Raw genomic sequence first — 15,671 nt, 5'->3', positions numbered from 1 at the left:
TTAGGGGACAAGGTCTGTTAGCAGCTAATTTTCGTCAAACAGCCAGACATAGTTAGTCTCGTTCCGATCGGCACTTCCCATGCGCCCAGACCGCACTACTCGCGTGCTTGCCACACGTTGCAATTGGCCACACGGCCGGCCGGCCTTCCATCCTCCTCCACTCTCGTCGTCTCGAGCTCATAAATAAGGCCGATGTTCGTGCATTCCCAATACACCCCTACTTGAATAAATACTGCATCTGCATGACTCGATTGGAAAAGAGGCCAACATCTGTGGATCGCCCCGGCAAGGAGGGTGGGCAGGGCGGTCCACAGAGGTTGGCATCTTCGTTCCAGTTGTCAGTGTACTGGTATATTCCTGTTCCGTTAGGACAGGTCTTAGAACAAGAGTCATTCATTGCGGTAACACTAGTCACGTCACGCCCCGACCTGTGGCGGTGGCGTCAAAACTGTGGGGCCTGTCCTGAGCTTCATGTTTTTGTCACTGTGGTATCTCGGAGCATCACAGTCACCTCGTCAGCCCCGCATCTTTCCGTCTCTCGTACAACTCCAACTTGTCTACTGTTTGGTGTTCTCGTCTTCCTCATTGTCTCCTCTTCGCCAAGTGGCGAAGGAGCTTGAAGCAAAGCAACTTAGTGGCCAAATCTGTGGGGACTGAAGGAACAGGTCTGGCCCGGAGGGCGTGGTATAGTATAATATAGACAATATTGCATGTCCCGGTGCCACATTCTATGTGGGATATAGCCCGATGTACATCAGGAGAGGCATAATCCTGAAGTAGAGTATTTCCTTCCCTTCGGCCCCCAGAACACAGAATGACTGGTAAACTTCAAGGTTTTTTTAGTACGCGAGGCGGAGCGTAGCGGAGCCCTGCGCGAGTTTACCGTCAGATTAGCATCCAAAGTCCATCAATATAGTTTCTATTACTGATAGCTAAAGGGACCAGGGTAGGGCCCGAAAGGGCAGTTTATGTTCTCCTCTATTCCGGATATCTGCTTATGAGCATGAAATTCTGGCCCGTACTTGGCGATGGTTTCGCCTCAACCGCAAAAGACACGGCTTGATAGTGCAAGTGGTATGCATGTCTGTTTATGGCGAATATTTAGCTTGATATGTTCTCATGGGTAGAAAGCTCTCGGTTCGAGTCCGGGTCGAATTGGTATCCAGGAGATGACGTTTTAGTTTTAGCAATCATTTTGCTCGGGAGATCGACGGGCCGTAGCAATATGAACTCGAAGGAGATGTGTTTGCTGTCCTCTTTTCGCAAGGGTCGGTGGACGTTTGGCTCTCAGAACCTGTGACGTCACTCTACGCTACAGCAGGCTACAGCATGCTACGGACACGGCCTGTAACTGAAATGATCCTGCGCGCCTCTCACTAAGCTGCGACCTTGTACTCGAGTACATCGAAGGGTTGACGACCCTACAGGAAATCTGGCAGCGACAGCCTGGGTTCTTGTTTTCTGAGTATAGACAAAATGATTGAACGGGACACCGTCCTGATTTGGGGCAAGGTATACCGGGAAGTAACAAGGTGGTGTGTGAAAGGTTTGACATGATGGGATCAGATGAGAAGGTCGTGAGTGTACAAAGTACAGACAAGCAGGGATGACAACGCGAGACACAGACGAGCTAGAACAACTTTGCGGCAGCACAAGTTCGAGAAAGGGGAACCTGTGAAGACAGACAAGTGACATGGAGATGGTGGTAGGAGAAGATTGGAACGAGGGTCGAAACAAGTCCGAGACACAGGAACCTGCGAGCAAGACACGTCAGAAGAAATGATAAAACCGAAGATATGACACGAACCTAAAACGGTAAATCCTCGATGCGATAGTTGACCAGCCGTGGAGGAAGTTTCTGACCTATCATCTCAGGCGGGACTGGTGCAGAGACGGCACACCATGCCGCTGCCGGGAACTCGGAATTGATGAGCTTCGCGAGTATCTTCATCTGCGCTGCCATCTCCGGGGTGCGATGACGCCTTGACGCGTATTGGAGTGGCAACGAGAAACATTGGATACAGATATCATCCCCGACCCAAACGGTTCGTAGCTCTAGGTTGGGTATCGCGACCTTTGGGATGATCTCCCGTTTGGCGTATTTGAGCATCGCCAACGATCGACGGAACCACTGGCACTCAATCATCTGTGCGTCGGTATAATTCTCGGCTTTATACACTGCAATCTCGTGGGGAGGAAGATCGACGACGAAGCCGTGAGCCCTGGCTCGCTCCATAAGTTGGACTTCGTTGGCGAGAAAGCCGTAGACAAGGTCGTCCCTTGAGCCCTTTGGTCGCGACATGGTCTTTGTGAACTGTAGTGAGGCGGCTCGTACTACGAAGAACTAGAGGGGTGATAACTTGGCTATGTGAGTAGACCAATGTCGTCGGGAGACACGTCGCAAGCTGTCACGGTTCAAGTGTGCATAAGACTGTCACAGGTGACATAATCACGCCTTTTTTGTTGCCCAGATTTGTCAATGTCCGTGTCATGAGCTCGGGCCAAACGCTATAGAAGGACGACTGAGGACCAAGCGTGAAGATTGATATACATGGGTTTCGAACAAGAGTAACAAAAAAATACCAAGACTTGCAAGTATTGTGCAAGTAACGATCGTCTGTCGATAGCCAAAAGGATGAGAATCGACCGCAGACAGAAAATATGTGAGGAAAAGGTATATGATATATCGAGAAGCAACAGGATGGTATGGGAAAAATTCGACGTGATGGGATCAAATAAGAACGTGGAAACAGACAAACGGTAATAGCGCACAAATGACAACACGGCAGGCGAACGGGGTAGGAGAAGATTGGATGGAGGGTTGAGACAAGTCCGAGACACAGGAACCTGCGGGCAAGACAGATAAGTGACACGGGGTTAAAAGAGATGATGGATACGAAGATATGACATGAATCTAAAACGGCAAATCCTCAATGCGATAGTTGACCAGCCGTGGGGGAAGCTTCTGGCCCTTAAGTGAAGGCGGGAGTGGTGCCGAAACACCACACCATAGCGCAGGTGGGAACTCGGTCTTGATAAGTTTCGCGAGGAGCTTCATCTGTGCTACCACCTCCGGGGTGCGGTGCCGCTTGGAGGCGTACTCGAGCGGCAACGAAAAGCATTGGATGCATAGATCATCACCGACCCAAACGGTTCGTAGCTCGAGGTCGGGTATCGCGACCTTTGAGATGATCTCCCAATCAACGTAGTTCATCATGGCTACCGATCGGCGATACCATTGGCACTTGGCCATCTCTGCTTCGGTGTAGTTTTCGGATTTGTAATGTTCGATCTCATTGGGTTGGAGATCTACGACGAGGCCATACGCTTTTGCTCGTTCCATGAGCTGCACTTCGTTGGCGAGGAAGCCGAAGACAAGGTCTTTTCTCGGGGAAGATCGAGTCGAGAAAGGCATAGTGAGGAGTAAGAAAGTAGATTGAAGTGGGTAGTGTTCGTTACGTCCAAGAGCTCTGCAAAATTCCTGAGGCCACGAAGTATGAAGAAGAAGTTGAGACGCAGTGTCAGGACCGGAAGATCACGGCGAGTTGTTCGCCATGCCGGCGGTCGCCGCGTGAATCAGACTCCGCGACTCCCATCTGCCGCCACCACAACTTTGCATACAAGTAAGCGGCAAGCCCTCCGCCCTCCCGCCGTTACCGCACTGCGAGGTTCCCAACAACTGAATCCTGGACCACTGTAGCCTCACCCTGGGTCTTAGTAGATCTCGGATATATTACTCACTTTCAATAGGCGCAAGTCGCAGCCCACCAGCAGTTACTCCTTCATGGTTCCGGGCCCTCCTAGACTTCAACTCGAAGCTCAAGGTACTTTTTGCTCCCATCATGGCATTATAGGAATTGGAACAAGCCGACCGAAAAAATCACAGCGATTTATAGGAAGCTGTGATTTTGGCCTGGTCGTAGAGTATACTAGAGCGGACGTTAAACTCGTAAGTCATTTGAAAGCCCAAGCCGTCGCCACGTTCGATAGTCGTACTATGTACTAATAGGTGTATGTATGAACAATCTTGTACAGTTCAAGTCCTTGTGCTCGCGATGGAGAACACAGAAGCCCTGTCTGAAGACCCCGTAGCCGCCATTCCTGCCTTCTTGGCGCCATTTGATCATGAAACAGCGGATTTAATTTGCCGTTCAAGCGACCTTATCGATTTCCGCGCTCACAGTTGCCTGCTTTCACTCGCTTCATCCGCCCTCAAGGGCATGATCATGCTTCCACAAGGGGCGGCCACGGATACTCCTGACCCCACCTCACATGATCCGCCACAAGAATTCAAAGATGGCCTTCCCGTCGTTCCATTTTACGAGGAGGACTGGAAGAATTTATCCTTCCTTCTCCATTCCTGCCATAGGTTCGACGAAGACAACCTACCTCCCATCGGTATCGACGAGCTCGAAGACATTTGCAGAGTACACAACAAGTACGACGTCACCGAATTCTCTCGCGCCGTGATGAGGACTTGCCTCGCCGCAGCTAAGGACGACCCGGTCGCAGCGTTTGCGCTCGCCAGCGCACACCATATCGATAGTTTCCGGGATGAAGTCGCCAAGTTGACCCTCGAGAAACCCCTCATGCCATTCTCAACCGCCCCAGAGCTCACATTCATCTCGGGTCTACAGTACGCTCGGCTCCTGCAGTACCATCTCACCTGCCAGGACGTCGCCAGCAAACTAGCCACTCAAGACTGGCGCTGGATCGAGTCCGTTGCCGACGTCCCGCTCGGCGACACCACCCCAGCGTGTTACACATGCCGCGTGAGAGTCAACCTCAATGGCTCTTCGATACAGAGAGGCTTCGCTGTCGATACATCCACGGCGGCCCACACAGGGTACTTTTACGCGCCCACATGGTGGCAGAACTTCATGCACCAGACGGCAGCACCGGCTCTGAAGGAGAGGCCGTGTGGAAATACCCTGCGAGACCGAGCGTTGTTAGAGCCGGTGTTGCGGGAGGCTGTTGCTTGCCAGACGTTGGCCTGTAGGACTGGAGTTCGGGCGATGTTGGATTTTTGCGAGCGGTTCGCTGTTGCTGTGGATGATGCTATCTCGCAGGTATGTACAGTTCAAAACTTGCACGACTCTACTTGACCGTCGATCTATTGTTCAAACGCAGGTGGAATCTCCTTACTGATGGCCGCCAGGCTTGATATGAACGTGAAGGACATTTTTTTGAAATTTGAACATGTCTCGATGCTGTCGTTGCTTTCTGAGTTTTGTGTGCTTTGTTGTTTTCTTGCTTTCTCTTCCTGCTGAAGTGTTCACGTATCTCCTGTCGCTTTCGTTGCTTGCTATTGTTCATGAATCGCCCAAATATCTGTTTTTTGAACTCGTCCATCCGTTTCTGACTGTAATGTCCGTTACAATGTTCGTCGTCGTCATCCTTCTCTACGTTTGTAACATGCTGTGCCCTACCATCCTATCGTCTGGTAAATCAGCGAGCATGTCCAGTGCCTGATTGAATGCTCTCTGATGGGCATCATCATCGTCTGTAGTAGCCGCATTGGCTACCCTCCATACGGGTTAAACTCGCATGACCTTGCTGTCTTTAGGTCTCTGCTGAGATTTCCATGCATGTCGGAAGTAGTCATCGAACGAAGCTTTGACGCGAGCCACGGGCGATGGTCGACCGCTGTCCCTCAATAAAACCGTCACTGTCGACAATGTTCGCTCTGGAATAAGTCAGATGTCGTTGTGGCTTGAGGGCCGGACTTAGATTATACCCAGAGTCGAATCCTACGCGTTCCCAGTATGATTCATCGATGAGTCGTGGCAGAAGAAACTAATACCTTATAGAGGCGAAACGGCAATAGACGCAAACGAGAAGTAGCGTGTTTGTCATATGGTTAAATCGTGGATGAGAGCGGTAAACTGAGTTCAATCCGTGGAAACTGAAACGATACAATAGCTCGTCAAAAGCTCGCACTACGCCCACCATCTCGCCACACTGATCCCTACATACATCAAACCCACTAGTCCACCCAACGAGCCTGAACCCATCGTGTTGTCTTGCCATATCCCAAAAGATCGCAAAGCTCCGCTCGGCGTCGCCGTCTCATTGCCGAAGATCTTGTCCACATACAACAACGGCACTGCAGCCCCGATCGTCTGTTCCAAACACGTCGCCAATTTTGTATCCATACCATCCGGCAAACTGATCTGCGTGGCATTCTCGTCGGAGAAGATTGCAGTATTGTTGTACCCATCGAGTGTTAGAACGACGGTGCTGGCGCGATAGTATTGGATGGCTTGTTCGGGTTGGGGATCGGAGGTGCTGCCGGTGTAGGAGGACCAGTTGGATGGAGAGATGGAAGAGGTGGTGGTATTGTAGAGGAGCGAGCAGTTGAGATTGAGAGGAGCGATGAGGGATGTGAGCGTAGCGTTGTCGGCGAGTACGTGGAAAGTTGAGACACTGAGTCCCGACGAGAGCGACGTTGTGTTCGATTGGAACACGGCTTGAGTCAATGGACCACCTGGTCGTGATGAATTATCGGTGCTGCCATACTAGAGAAATGTCAACAAACGTGACGAGGTACGTTACAAAGCGGCCACAACTCACCTCTTCTGTGTCATAGAGGTACCCTGCCCCCTCACTCGCCCTCACTGCTTTAACCTCCTCGCTCGCATCCCAGACAAACGGCCAGAACCAGAATGGAAATCCCTTTCCACTGACTCCTCTCCCTTGGTTTGTTTCATCGTCGAATTCCGCATCGATGTCATACCCACTGCCATAGACCCAGCTCCCGAATACAGATCCCCTGTACCCTCCGCCAGCCCTCCTTCTGGCAAATAATTCGCCGTCAGGGATTGTGATGCTAAATCCCGCGCCAGTTCCGTAAGTCGTTGCGTTCCAGTGGTCAATTGACGGGACGTTGTTTATTGGAACGGGAGTCATGAGAGGAATAGCTGTACCGTTGCCTGTAGAATTGGCATCTCGACGATTGAGGAGCTCGTCTACTGGGATAAAAGAAGGCGACATGGAGACCAAAGGATATTATGGTGGCAAAAGGTATGAATGGACGACGGAAGTGGGACTTGAAAAGGCGGCGCATGGAGAACTACCTACGAGATATAAGGTAGACGGAAGCGGTGCATAGTTAAACCTGTGTATAGCATGGGAGCGCAAGGCTTTACAGTAAGGCAAGCGCCCGTGATGGCGATCATTTATAGGGTTGTTTTTCACCACGGAGTGTCTCGGCAGGCTCGATTAAACTTTTGAAACGAGTCAAGAGCTCAGAGATGCATGTAGCACGACCCAGCACCCAGGTGTTGTGACCTTCAGCGGCGTGATACGACCGCGAGCATCCGACTAGTGATAGGTAGTAGATGGATGCGAGTTGACACAACTATGGCCACGTTATTCCTAGTTTCCAAGTTCGTGAGCAAAGCGTTATGAGCTCATAAGAATACAGCGCCAGAGGTATAAGAAATGAAAGTCAGTCTCTGGCACCCAGCCTCGAAAGAATGAGTTCCGAGTCGGACTGGCTCTTCCGAGCCTCTGAGTCTTCAGGTTCAAATTTGAGTTTACTTACCATTGAGTAGAATGCGTCTCACGTGGTTTAGGATCGATGTTGAATAGCGGGGTAGGTCTCCCCATAAGCATGACCTGTACCAGCACCAACAACAATGTTCATGCGAGAAGTTGAACGTTGATGCGAGAACGTAGTTGCCATTAGCGCGCAGGACTCGGAAATTGAAATTCACGAAATCGTGGCACTTATTTTTCACACGCCACACAGCCACAGGCTCAAGCGCTCAAGCTCCGGCTCTTCAACCTCTCCGCTCTGCCGTCTTCAATATTGTGCCCTTTGGGAGCTTTCTTAGCGTCGACACCATTGGTTCAGCTCTGTTTTCTGTCTTAAGCTTGCTGGCGGCAATGGTATGATGGGGAGCTCTCTACAGCGGTACAATGGCTCTTTCGAGTCATGTTCCCACTAACCCGGGGAAGCTCAACTCGAACCGATACATAAAGTTCTATGATGGCATCTGGGCAACCCTACGTCGAACTGTACTCGATATGAAACTCAGCTCGTTTTACCAGGAATCTATTAGGACTCGAAAGAAAACCTCAAGAGCGTCCTGTTTGCTTTGCGTTGCCTGCGACGAATAAAGAGATGTAGAGGAACAGTTCACCCTCGTGAGGACTTGCACTCTGGTGCTTCGAGGTAGTTAAAGTAACGTGCTTTTTCTAGATGGGTGTGTCGGCAGGGTCAGGTTTTTCCCCCTTAGACGATAGGTGCTAAAGCGGCGGCCTGGTCGCCGACGTTTACTGCATGACTACGAACCCGCGAATCGACCATCTGTCTGATGATGAACCACTTTGGGGAATCCCACCAAGGACGGCGATGCAATTGCCTGTTACAATACTAGACGTGAGACATCTCAGCTTTCCCCCGAACCAACACCGAGAGCCACCGCGCCTATCTGGTGTATATAGAGCGTGCTCGGATCCAACTTAGCCCCAGGACCGTCCTCTGTCCCTCGAGAGTCGTCCCGACCGTGGTACATGTCGCTGATGATCGATACTCCGCTTTCTGCATTCTCAATACCCATTGTTTCTTATATTGGTTTATATCCGTTTCATGCGAGGGTGGGTTCTTGCTCATCATTGAACACAGTCATAAACTGACATTTTCGATCTTTTACCAGTTCAGATTGATCAGGCGTACGATAGGCTGGGATAAGTCCGTAGTATCAACTTCGTCGCTAAATATCACTCAAACTGCTGACCCTACGCACCGTGCGTGTCAGTGTACAACCACGACAGAACAGATCACGCGTCGAGAAGGATGCTCCACATATCCTAAATCTGGTAGACAGATATGAAGGCGCACATAAGGTATTCCTTTTATTCCGCATCGTTTGGTATAAGGAAATACAACTGATCCTCTTATCGTTTGACATCAAGAACGGCATTGAGGTCTTCCCGTTATGGACAACTGCCGTGGTGAGTAAGGTTTTTGGTCATCATGGGTAGCCGGGGCTAACGTGCGACGGGGATACCAGGTTCTAGGGCATTACGCGGGACTAAGGCATAGAACGTTGAACATCACTGCGATAGCTTAGTGAGTTGTTTTCATCCGCTTTTGCTTCGTGTGCTTCGTGTTGACCGCACTCATCCTCATCCCCTTCTTTTCGTCTCAGTATCTGCTTAAGATTATTATACAACTTTGTCTACATCAACCAGAGGACACAGGCACAAGGATGGGTCAGGTATGTACAAATGTCCCACTGTCATACCACCGCGATTTGCCTGCTCTTGTAGTCTATGCCGTTCACTTCTCCGCTGTCACTTCACTTACAACTTTTATCTGCGGATCTCTGTTGCAATAGAACATGTGTACACGTATTGTCAAGCTGTGAGTTTTTCGTCTTACCCCTCCTAGTCTCCGCCCCCATCCATCAAGTCCTCATCCCTGCCTCGATTGACATCCCATTCCAAAACGCAGCTCTTCCCACAGGCCTAATCATTGCGGCGGCGAACAATCTTCGGCTAGGACTCGGCCACAGGGCAGACTGATAGTCCCAAACGCCGTGTATAGACCGAGCGAAATTTCTTGATTGAGTTAGGGAACAGCGCTTTTGGGATCCGGACATCGTTGCAGTCTTGTGACAGCGCAAGGAACGGCAGTGGAACGGCGATTTGATGCATCGTCGTGTAAGGGTTTGCGGATCTCTTGTAGTCTGCCGTCAATATCCGATCAACGGTCGCGGGCAGTCGCGATGCTGCAAGAGCCCTCTAGATCTTTTCGGACCTGATACATGTCTCCCGGCGTTGTGAAGTTCGCACACGATCTGCCAGTACTTGTGCTTTCAATTCCTGCTATCGAGGGTAGAAGGTGCCCTGCCAAAGCGGAGAAAAAGTGGTAATTGTATTATGAGAATAAACGAGTGTGGGCATGATGGTACATCGAAACGCGTCTTCATTGTCCAATAATCGAAGTCCATAACCGAATAAAGAGAGTGTAAGCCTGGCTTGTCGAAAACGACAACGGCAGAGGTCAATCGCACCGTGATGAAAACATAAAACAGAGACACTATTCGTGAATGTCGGTCCCTCCACCTCACCCGATCCTTCGTACTAGCGACCAAGTATACGACACTTGGTAACACTCAGAATATCCACCTGATCAAACATTTCACCAACCATACCGAAGCGACCAGTCCACCCACATTACTGCTGAACTTCATCGATGACACACCACCATCCACAAGCGGGACAGCCGCCCCAATCGTCCCGTTCAAGCAGCCCAATAAAGATTGGTCCGTATCACTGAGACTCGGGAGGGGTGTAGCATTCCCGCTCGACGTGGCATTGGAGTCAGTTTCATTCGAGGCAAAGACCGCCGTATTGTTGTAGCCATCCAAAGTGAGAACGACGGTACTAGCACGGTAGTACTGGATCGCTTGTTCCGCGACGGGATAGCACGAGGATGCGTTGGAGATCGAGCAAGAGGATGCATCTGGATTGTAGGGTACAGGTGTGGAAGACGACGTCGAGTTGTTGATCATAGAGCAGTTGTACTTTATCAGTGGCATGATAACAGTGACGGTAAAGTTGTCGCTTAAAAGCGTAAACTGTGCGGACTCTGAGACATTCGAAAAGAAGACTGCTTGAACCAGAGCTCCACCTGGACGAGAGGTGTTGTCCGGCTTGCCATACTGTAGTGGAAGGACGGAATAATCATAAATTATAATCAGTATGGTTGCGTGAAGGCATTGTCGAGGATGAGATCAATGGAATGCGCACCGTGCCTTCCCCCTCGGAAATTTTCGGGGGATCGGTTGGCCTAGAGGACCAAACGATGGGCCAAAAGTAGTACGGGAGTCCTCTTTGCGTTATCTTCCCAGAGTAGCTAGGAGGGTATCCGCTCCCGTATTTCCTACACCCAGAAATTATAGAAAACACACGACTATCAGCACTTCAACATCAAGGTTCATATTGATTATTATAGGGACATACGAAGACCCGTAAACCTCCGCCCTCGTACCCCCGCCGACAGTGCGTCCCGCAAAAGGTTGCCCTTCAGAAATCGTGCTAGTCTTCCCTCCACCGGGTCCATATGTCGTGGCGGAGGTCTTGCCACCCGAAAGACCTTTCACAGAGATTGAAGAGGACTTGGAAGACGTGGAAGATGAACCAGAGGAGCTCGATTTGCCTGATGATCCTCCTGACGAAGAAGAGCTTTTTCCAGATGATCCTCCTGATCCAGAAGAGCTTTCGCCCCCGGCCCCGTGGCCTCCGCCACCTTTTCTTGGAACGAGCATAGACTCCGGCCGAGAAGAGCTACTGTAGCCATCGCTGGGGGTGCCAAAAGCCCACGATATCAGGCCATGCCGACGGTCGGAGAGCCTAATCAAGATCATGAGGTGTAGTGGAGTTGGGGGAGGGGAGAATGGCAGGGAACTACCACAACCCACGCCCCTTTTGTACTGTTCCCGAGCCAGCCATATACAAATCGTCAGCTACGAGGTGGCACAGTGGCGTTGCTGTGCTTTTGTTCCTCTTCAGTCTTATCAAATCGGAAGAAGGTCCCTATTGTGTCCAATTGCCGCTTCAAACCATAGCGACCGCGACAGGCCGCTAGTGTCATCTGGAACAAGCAAGCCCTTTGCGGAGTGTTACAGATGAAATCGGGTTCCGCGGTGCGTTTCCATTAGTTACCTAGCCTAGGAAATCCTAGAAACATAGGCATAAGCTACGAGGTGGCATGATGGCGCTGCTGTGCCCTTGTTCCTCTTGAGTGTTATCCGACGGGAACAAGGACCCCTATTGTGCCCAATTGCTGTTTCAATCCGCTGGTGCCACCTAACCAGAACAGGGGAACCCTTTGTGGACTGTTACAGATGCAGTGTTACAGACGTTATCGGGTTGAACGGAGTCTCATTAGTGACGTAGCCTAGGGAATTGAAACACACGCAGAGCATGCGCCTCGGACCAATGGGACTGCGGACCGAGACAAAGACGTGGCCAAAAGAGGATGGCTTGACCCCAGTCGACGTTCAAGTGCCAGCGCAAGCCAAAGAACGGATAAAGGAAATGGCTGTGGAATGGAGCATATCGTAGAGCTCAAAGGTGCTGCAGATCATAACTATCCAAGCGCTCGAAGGATAGGGGTTGCTCTAGAGTACTGGGGCCTGAGTTCGACGTGTGTCGCGCGCAGGACCGTGGACAAGGGACAAAAGAACGTTGAAAAAACGTGAGGTTGCAAATTCAAGAATCTCGGCACCGCGTCTTGCCGGTTGATCATTCCCACGCATCACTCAATGAGTGGCGCCCGAGCGAGTGTGGCGCCTACTCGCCGGGTGTCATGCATGTCATGGGCGACTCTAGAAGCGGGGAGCTAGAGAAGAACATCAAGGATTTGAATGATGTTGACAATCGCGGGTATCAAAAGCTACAGTAATCGTTTATAATGGAACAATAACGTGAGACCAAACATAGCAAACGTGAACTAATCCGGGAGAATTCGAAAGAACGAAAGTAACCGGAATGGAAATAGGGAATGAAGAGGAATGAGAGCGAGTATGATTGAAGACTTCCATTAACCGCGAAAAAAACAAGTAAGTATGTCGTATACCTAGGCACCCATCGAAGTGAAAGAACACATATATATCGAATATTGTTAGTTCCATCCGAGACCAGGAGACTGACATCCACTACAAGGACCCAGTCGTTTCACAAAATCCACCGCACAAGGACAACAGCCAGCCACATCGATCCAACAAGGCCTCTTGCAGATCCTGCTCCCACCCTGAACGCGGGCAAGGCGCCATCAACAAGCGGTACCGCCAACGCGACCGTATCGTTCAAACACTCCAACAACGTCGCATCCACATTACTCGGCAAACTCGTCTGCGTCGCATTCTCATCACTACTCAGTGCCGCCGTATCGTTATACCCATCCAACGTCAACACCACGCTGCTGGCCCTAAAGTACTGGATAGCCTGTTCGGGTTGCGGGTCGGAGGTGTCGTTGCCGAAGTAGGTTTGTGGTTGTGTGGAGGTGAGGGAGGAGTTGTAGAATGATGAGCAGTTGGATTGGAGGGAGGTGAGGAGGGAGGAGAGTGTCGAGTTGTCTGCGAGGAGATGGAAAGTCGTGATGTTTCCTGATGATGTCGTCGAGGAATTTGAAGTGATCAGAGCCTGAGTCATGACGCCTCCCGGACGGGAAGAGTTCTCCGGCCGACCATACTAGATAAACGCCAGCACCGACACGAACGCATCAGATATGTGACACCATAAACCCAGCGAGCGAAAGGCAGTGAAGCGGAGAGCAAATAAAAGGTGCCACGTACCTCATCCTGGTCATGCAGATATGCAGCCGTCCCGACGCCGGTGCCTCCGCCCCATACAATCGGCCAAAAATAAAATGGAAAACCTCTGCCCGCGACACCTCTACCCGCAACCCCAGGATACCCACTCCCATACACCGAAGTCCCAGGGACCTGATCGCGCGTACCTCCGCCTGCCTGACGTCCTGCGAAGAGCTGACCGCTGGGTATTGCGACGGCTTTCCCGCCGCCGGAGCCATAGGACGTTGCTGATGATTTTCCTGCGGCGGGGATGTTGGAGACGGGTACGGAGGATGTGCGACCGCCGGAGGACGAGGAGCCTGACGAGCCACCTTTAGAGCTACCGCCGCCTTTGCCGCCTCCTCCCTTCCGGCGTGCGAGACGAGATATTGACGAGTGTGAAGCTTCCGAAGAACGAGAGGACGAATGGTGAGGGGTGAACGAGGAAAAAAATGGGATGTACATCGTTTGGGTTGAACGAAGTGAGGAGATGTTGGTGGTGGGAGTCCGCTGAGATCGAGTAGCACGGTTATGCAGACAGGTCAATGACGATACTGACAAGCGGCAGTCAAGCTACAAAGATCGAATGTGTGAGACGATGGTAAAAGCGGGGGAAATCAAGCCGCGCGATGAATGCCGAAGAGTCTACTTTTATATCCCGAAGTCGGATCCAGTCACGACTTCACAGGGCACTAGCGTTCACGATGACAAGAAAGGCTGTGTGGGGTAGCTAAGAATGACAAAAGGCCAAAACTGCACTGCAGAGTTCCACGAGAAAGTAGAATGAAGAACACAGCCAAGATAGATCAGTGACCTCGAGTGCCTTTTGAGCAGCGTGAATTTATTCTGGAATTCTCAGGTGAGGAAGGCTTGCCGAGGCAGCGAGCTCGTGCTGTTGGTGGCGGAGAAGCTGTCCGAGCGCCAAGCCCAAGTCGGCGCGATGATAGGCGCCAAGGAGACGACGTGTTTGGCAAGATAACCAGCCGAGATTTGAAATTCGTTTCAAGTTGAACGTTCATCATCTGTACATGTGGCACCTTTCGACGGGCCTGTCTCTGCGTGCCACCCGAACAACCACCAACGTCGATGTCGCTAGTCGCTTTGTTTCTCTTCTTATGTAGCTGCAGAATAACCTAGCATCCTCATCCCCTGACTCGCCACACTACAGTAATAAACGAGTAAGAAGCTGTGTTTATTTCCCTAGCGGCCCTGAGAGGCAGTCAGGACTCTTCTCCATGTGCATACGGGAACCTCATCCGAGTTCTGCACCGCCCAGTGTCAATTACTGCCAACCATCCGTCGGCAGTATGACTGTCTATTATCACTTTGCGTCATCTATACCAGCGTGCTTGTCTTGCTGTTCACTCCCTTTGGCGCTCCAGACTCAACACCAGGAAACCCGGAGGAGCCCGGCGGCTCTGACGGCTCTGATTGACCGACGTGCATTCCCATCAGCGTCAGACTCTTCAGTGCGTCGACTTTTACTGTCATGCACGCTCCTATGTTCCCTCCTTCATCACCTTGACCAAGATCTGCAAGGGTTTCAGTTTCTGCGGATCCTTTACGCCTGAAGCCCTGTTATAGGACCCTCTAGCTCTCGATCTAGCTGAGTTCAGTGCCTTTCACTGGTATGCTGTCGCCTCTGGGTACTCAGGCTAGCGTACCTCGAGCTCTTGCTACAGACGTCCAGTTTTTCATAAGGACAGCCTTCATCATGCCAGAAGATTCATCGAAATTGACACAGGAAGAATCACCTTGGAACATCAACGTACCAAGGATAATCAGAAGGTCGAACCTCTTCGTCAAGCGAAGCAGCGCCGAGTTTGGCGCAGCAGCTGGAACGGATTGGGCGGCTTGTTGCATTCCTCTGATGTTTTTCTCGCTCATTTGAGTTCTGGTTAGTTATACGGATTTATGATCCCGTGGGCCTTCATATGTTCAAGATGGTGCTGTAGGTCCGCCGTATTGGTACACTCACTGTACATCGATACCGTCAAACCGGACAAATGCATGTATACAATGAATTTGAGTCACCAGCTCGAGCATGAAGCGGTTTCTCTGTATCAGTGCGAGTCCCGGAGGTTCGAAAGGATATCATGCATGGACTATACCGATAAAGCTTCACATAATCATCAGCTGCTCGTACCCGCCACGCACCCCAAAGCATCCCTCATCAGTCGCAATCATTCGGCGTTCGTGGAACTCCCATATCCCACATCGCTGGTGAACAGAGCACCAATAAGATCAGTCTCGCGCTGGCTCTCTCGCTATGCCATCCCCATCAATCTCCCACACCACCACCCTCGTAAAATCGGAAAGACTGGCCTTCAGAGAGTCGTTTATCGTTCCATAGATGACATG

At 51.0% G+C, this 15,671-nt stretch overlaps 7 protein-coding genes and 1 non-coding gene across 8 annotated transcripts; 3 read left to right on the top strand and 5 right to left on the bottom strand.

Moving 5' to 3' along the window:
- The first annotated feature begins 1,056 nt into the window (after positions 1-1,056).
- On the top strand, positions 1,057-1,158 carry STEHIDRAFT_t114. The gene has a single exon. It is a non-coding gene; the product is annotated as a tRNA-His (tRNA).
- Positions 1,159-1,807: 649 nt separating this feature from the next.
- On the bottom strand, positions 1,808-3,418 carry STEHIDRAFT_138280 (uncharacterized protein; the record flags this gene model as incomplete). Its single annotated transcript, XM_007302081.1, has 3 exons — positions 1,808-2,344; positions 2,584-2,847; positions 2,948-3,418. The coding sequence occupies 3 exons, from the start codon at positions 3,413-3,415 to the stop codon at positions 1,808-1,810; spliced, it is 1,269 nt and encodes a 422-aa protein (XP_007302143.1).
- Positions 3,419-3,754: 336 nt separating this feature from the next.
- On the top strand, positions 3,755-5,349 carry STEHIDRAFT_119960 (uncharacterized protein). Its single transcript, XM_007302080.1, has 3 exons — positions 3,755-3,949; positions 4,036-5,069; positions 5,131-5,349. The coding sequence occupies exons 2-3, from the start codon at positions 4,056-4,058 to the stop codon at positions 5,146-5,148; spliced, it is 1,032 nt and encodes a 343-aa protein (XP_007302142.1). The 5' UTR covers positions 3,755-3,949; positions 4,036-4,055; the 3' UTR covers positions 5,149-5,349.
- Positions 5,350-5,851: 502 nt separating this feature from the next.
- Positions 5,852-7,089, bottom strand: STEHIDRAFT_76220 (uncharacterized protein). The gene is made up of 2 exons (XM_007301565.1): positions 6,574-7,089; positions 5,852-6,518 (listed from the first exon to the last, which is right to left on the bottom strand). The coding sequence occupies exons 1-2, from the start codon at positions 6,991-6,993 to the stop codon at positions 5,940-5,942; spliced, it is 999 nt and encodes a 332-aa protein (XP_007301627.1). The 5' UTR covers positions 6,994-7,089; the 3' UTR covers positions 5,852-5,939.
- A 1,431-nt stretch (positions 7,090-8,520) lies between these two features.
- Positions 8,521-9,534, top strand: STEHIDRAFT_109508 (uncharacterized protein; the record flags this gene model as incomplete). Its single annotated transcript, XM_007302079.1, has 7 exons — positions 8,521-8,604; positions 8,664-8,698; positions 8,766-8,961; positions 9,021-9,079; positions 9,159-9,227; positions 9,348-9,373; positions 9,401-9,534. The coding sequence occupies 7 exons, from the start codon at positions 8,521-8,523 to the stop codon at positions 9,532-9,534; spliced, it is 603 nt and encodes a 200-aa protein (XP_007302141.1).
- Positions 9,535-10,127: 593 nt separating this feature from the next.
- STEHIDRAFT_154955 (uncharacterized protein) lies at positions 10,128-11,381 on the bottom strand (the record flags this gene model as incomplete). Its single annotated transcript, XM_007302078.1, has 3 exons — positions 10,128-10,676; positions 10,765-10,897; positions 10,978-11,381. The coding sequence occupies 3 exons, from the start codon at positions 11,379-11,381 to the stop codon at positions 10,128-10,130; spliced, it is 1,086 nt and encodes a 361-aa protein (XP_007302140.1).
- A 1,414-nt stretch (positions 11,382-12,795) lies between these two features.
- On the bottom strand, positions 12,796-13,559 carry STEHIDRAFT_45656 (uncharacterized protein; the record flags this gene model as incomplete). The annotated part of the gene is made up of 2 exons (XM_007301428.1): positions 12,796-13,209; positions 13,314-13,559. Coding segments are annotated over 2 exons (660 nt in total), but the record flags the coding sequence as incomplete, so codon positions are not given.
- Positions 13,560-14,645: 1,086 nt separating this feature from the next.
- On the bottom strand, positions 14,646-15,197 carry STEHIDRAFT_109505 (uncharacterized protein; the record flags this gene model as incomplete). The annotated part of the gene is made up of 2 exons (XM_007302077.1): positions 14,646-14,842; positions 14,975-15,197. The coding sequence occupies 2 exons, from the start codon at positions 15,195-15,197 to the stop codon at positions 14,646-14,648; spliced, it is 420 nt and encodes a 139-aa protein (XP_007302139.1).
- Positions 15,198-15,671: the final 474 nt, after the last annotated feature.

Source organism: Stereum hirsutum (assembly GCF_000264905.1).
Source record: "Stereum hirsutum FP-91666 SS1 unplaced genomic scaffold STEHIscaffold_4, whole genome shotgun sequence".
Taxonomy (NCBI): Eukaryota; Fungi; Basidiomycota; class Agaricomycetes; order Russulales; family Stereaceae; genus Stereum; species Stereum hirsutum.
The sequence above is the reverse complement of the archived record's forward strand: the minus strand, read 5'-3'. Positions and strand labels throughout refer to the sequence as shown.

Excerpts from the sequence above, each read along its gene's own strand:
- STEHIDRAFT_119960 (XM_007302080.1), top strand. The coding sequence starts at position 4,056 with ATGGAGAACACAGAAGCCCTGTCTGAAGACCCCGTAGCCGCCATTCCT.
- STEHIDRAFT_76220 (XM_007301565.1), bottom strand. The coding sequence starts at position 6,993 with ATGTCGCCTTCTTTTATCCCAGTAGACGAGCTCCTCAATCGTCGAGAT. Across the intron at positions 6,519-6,573 it reads ACCTCTATGACACAGAAGAG|TATGGCAGCACCGATAATTC; the intron begins GTGAGTTGTGGC and ends ACATTTCTCTAG.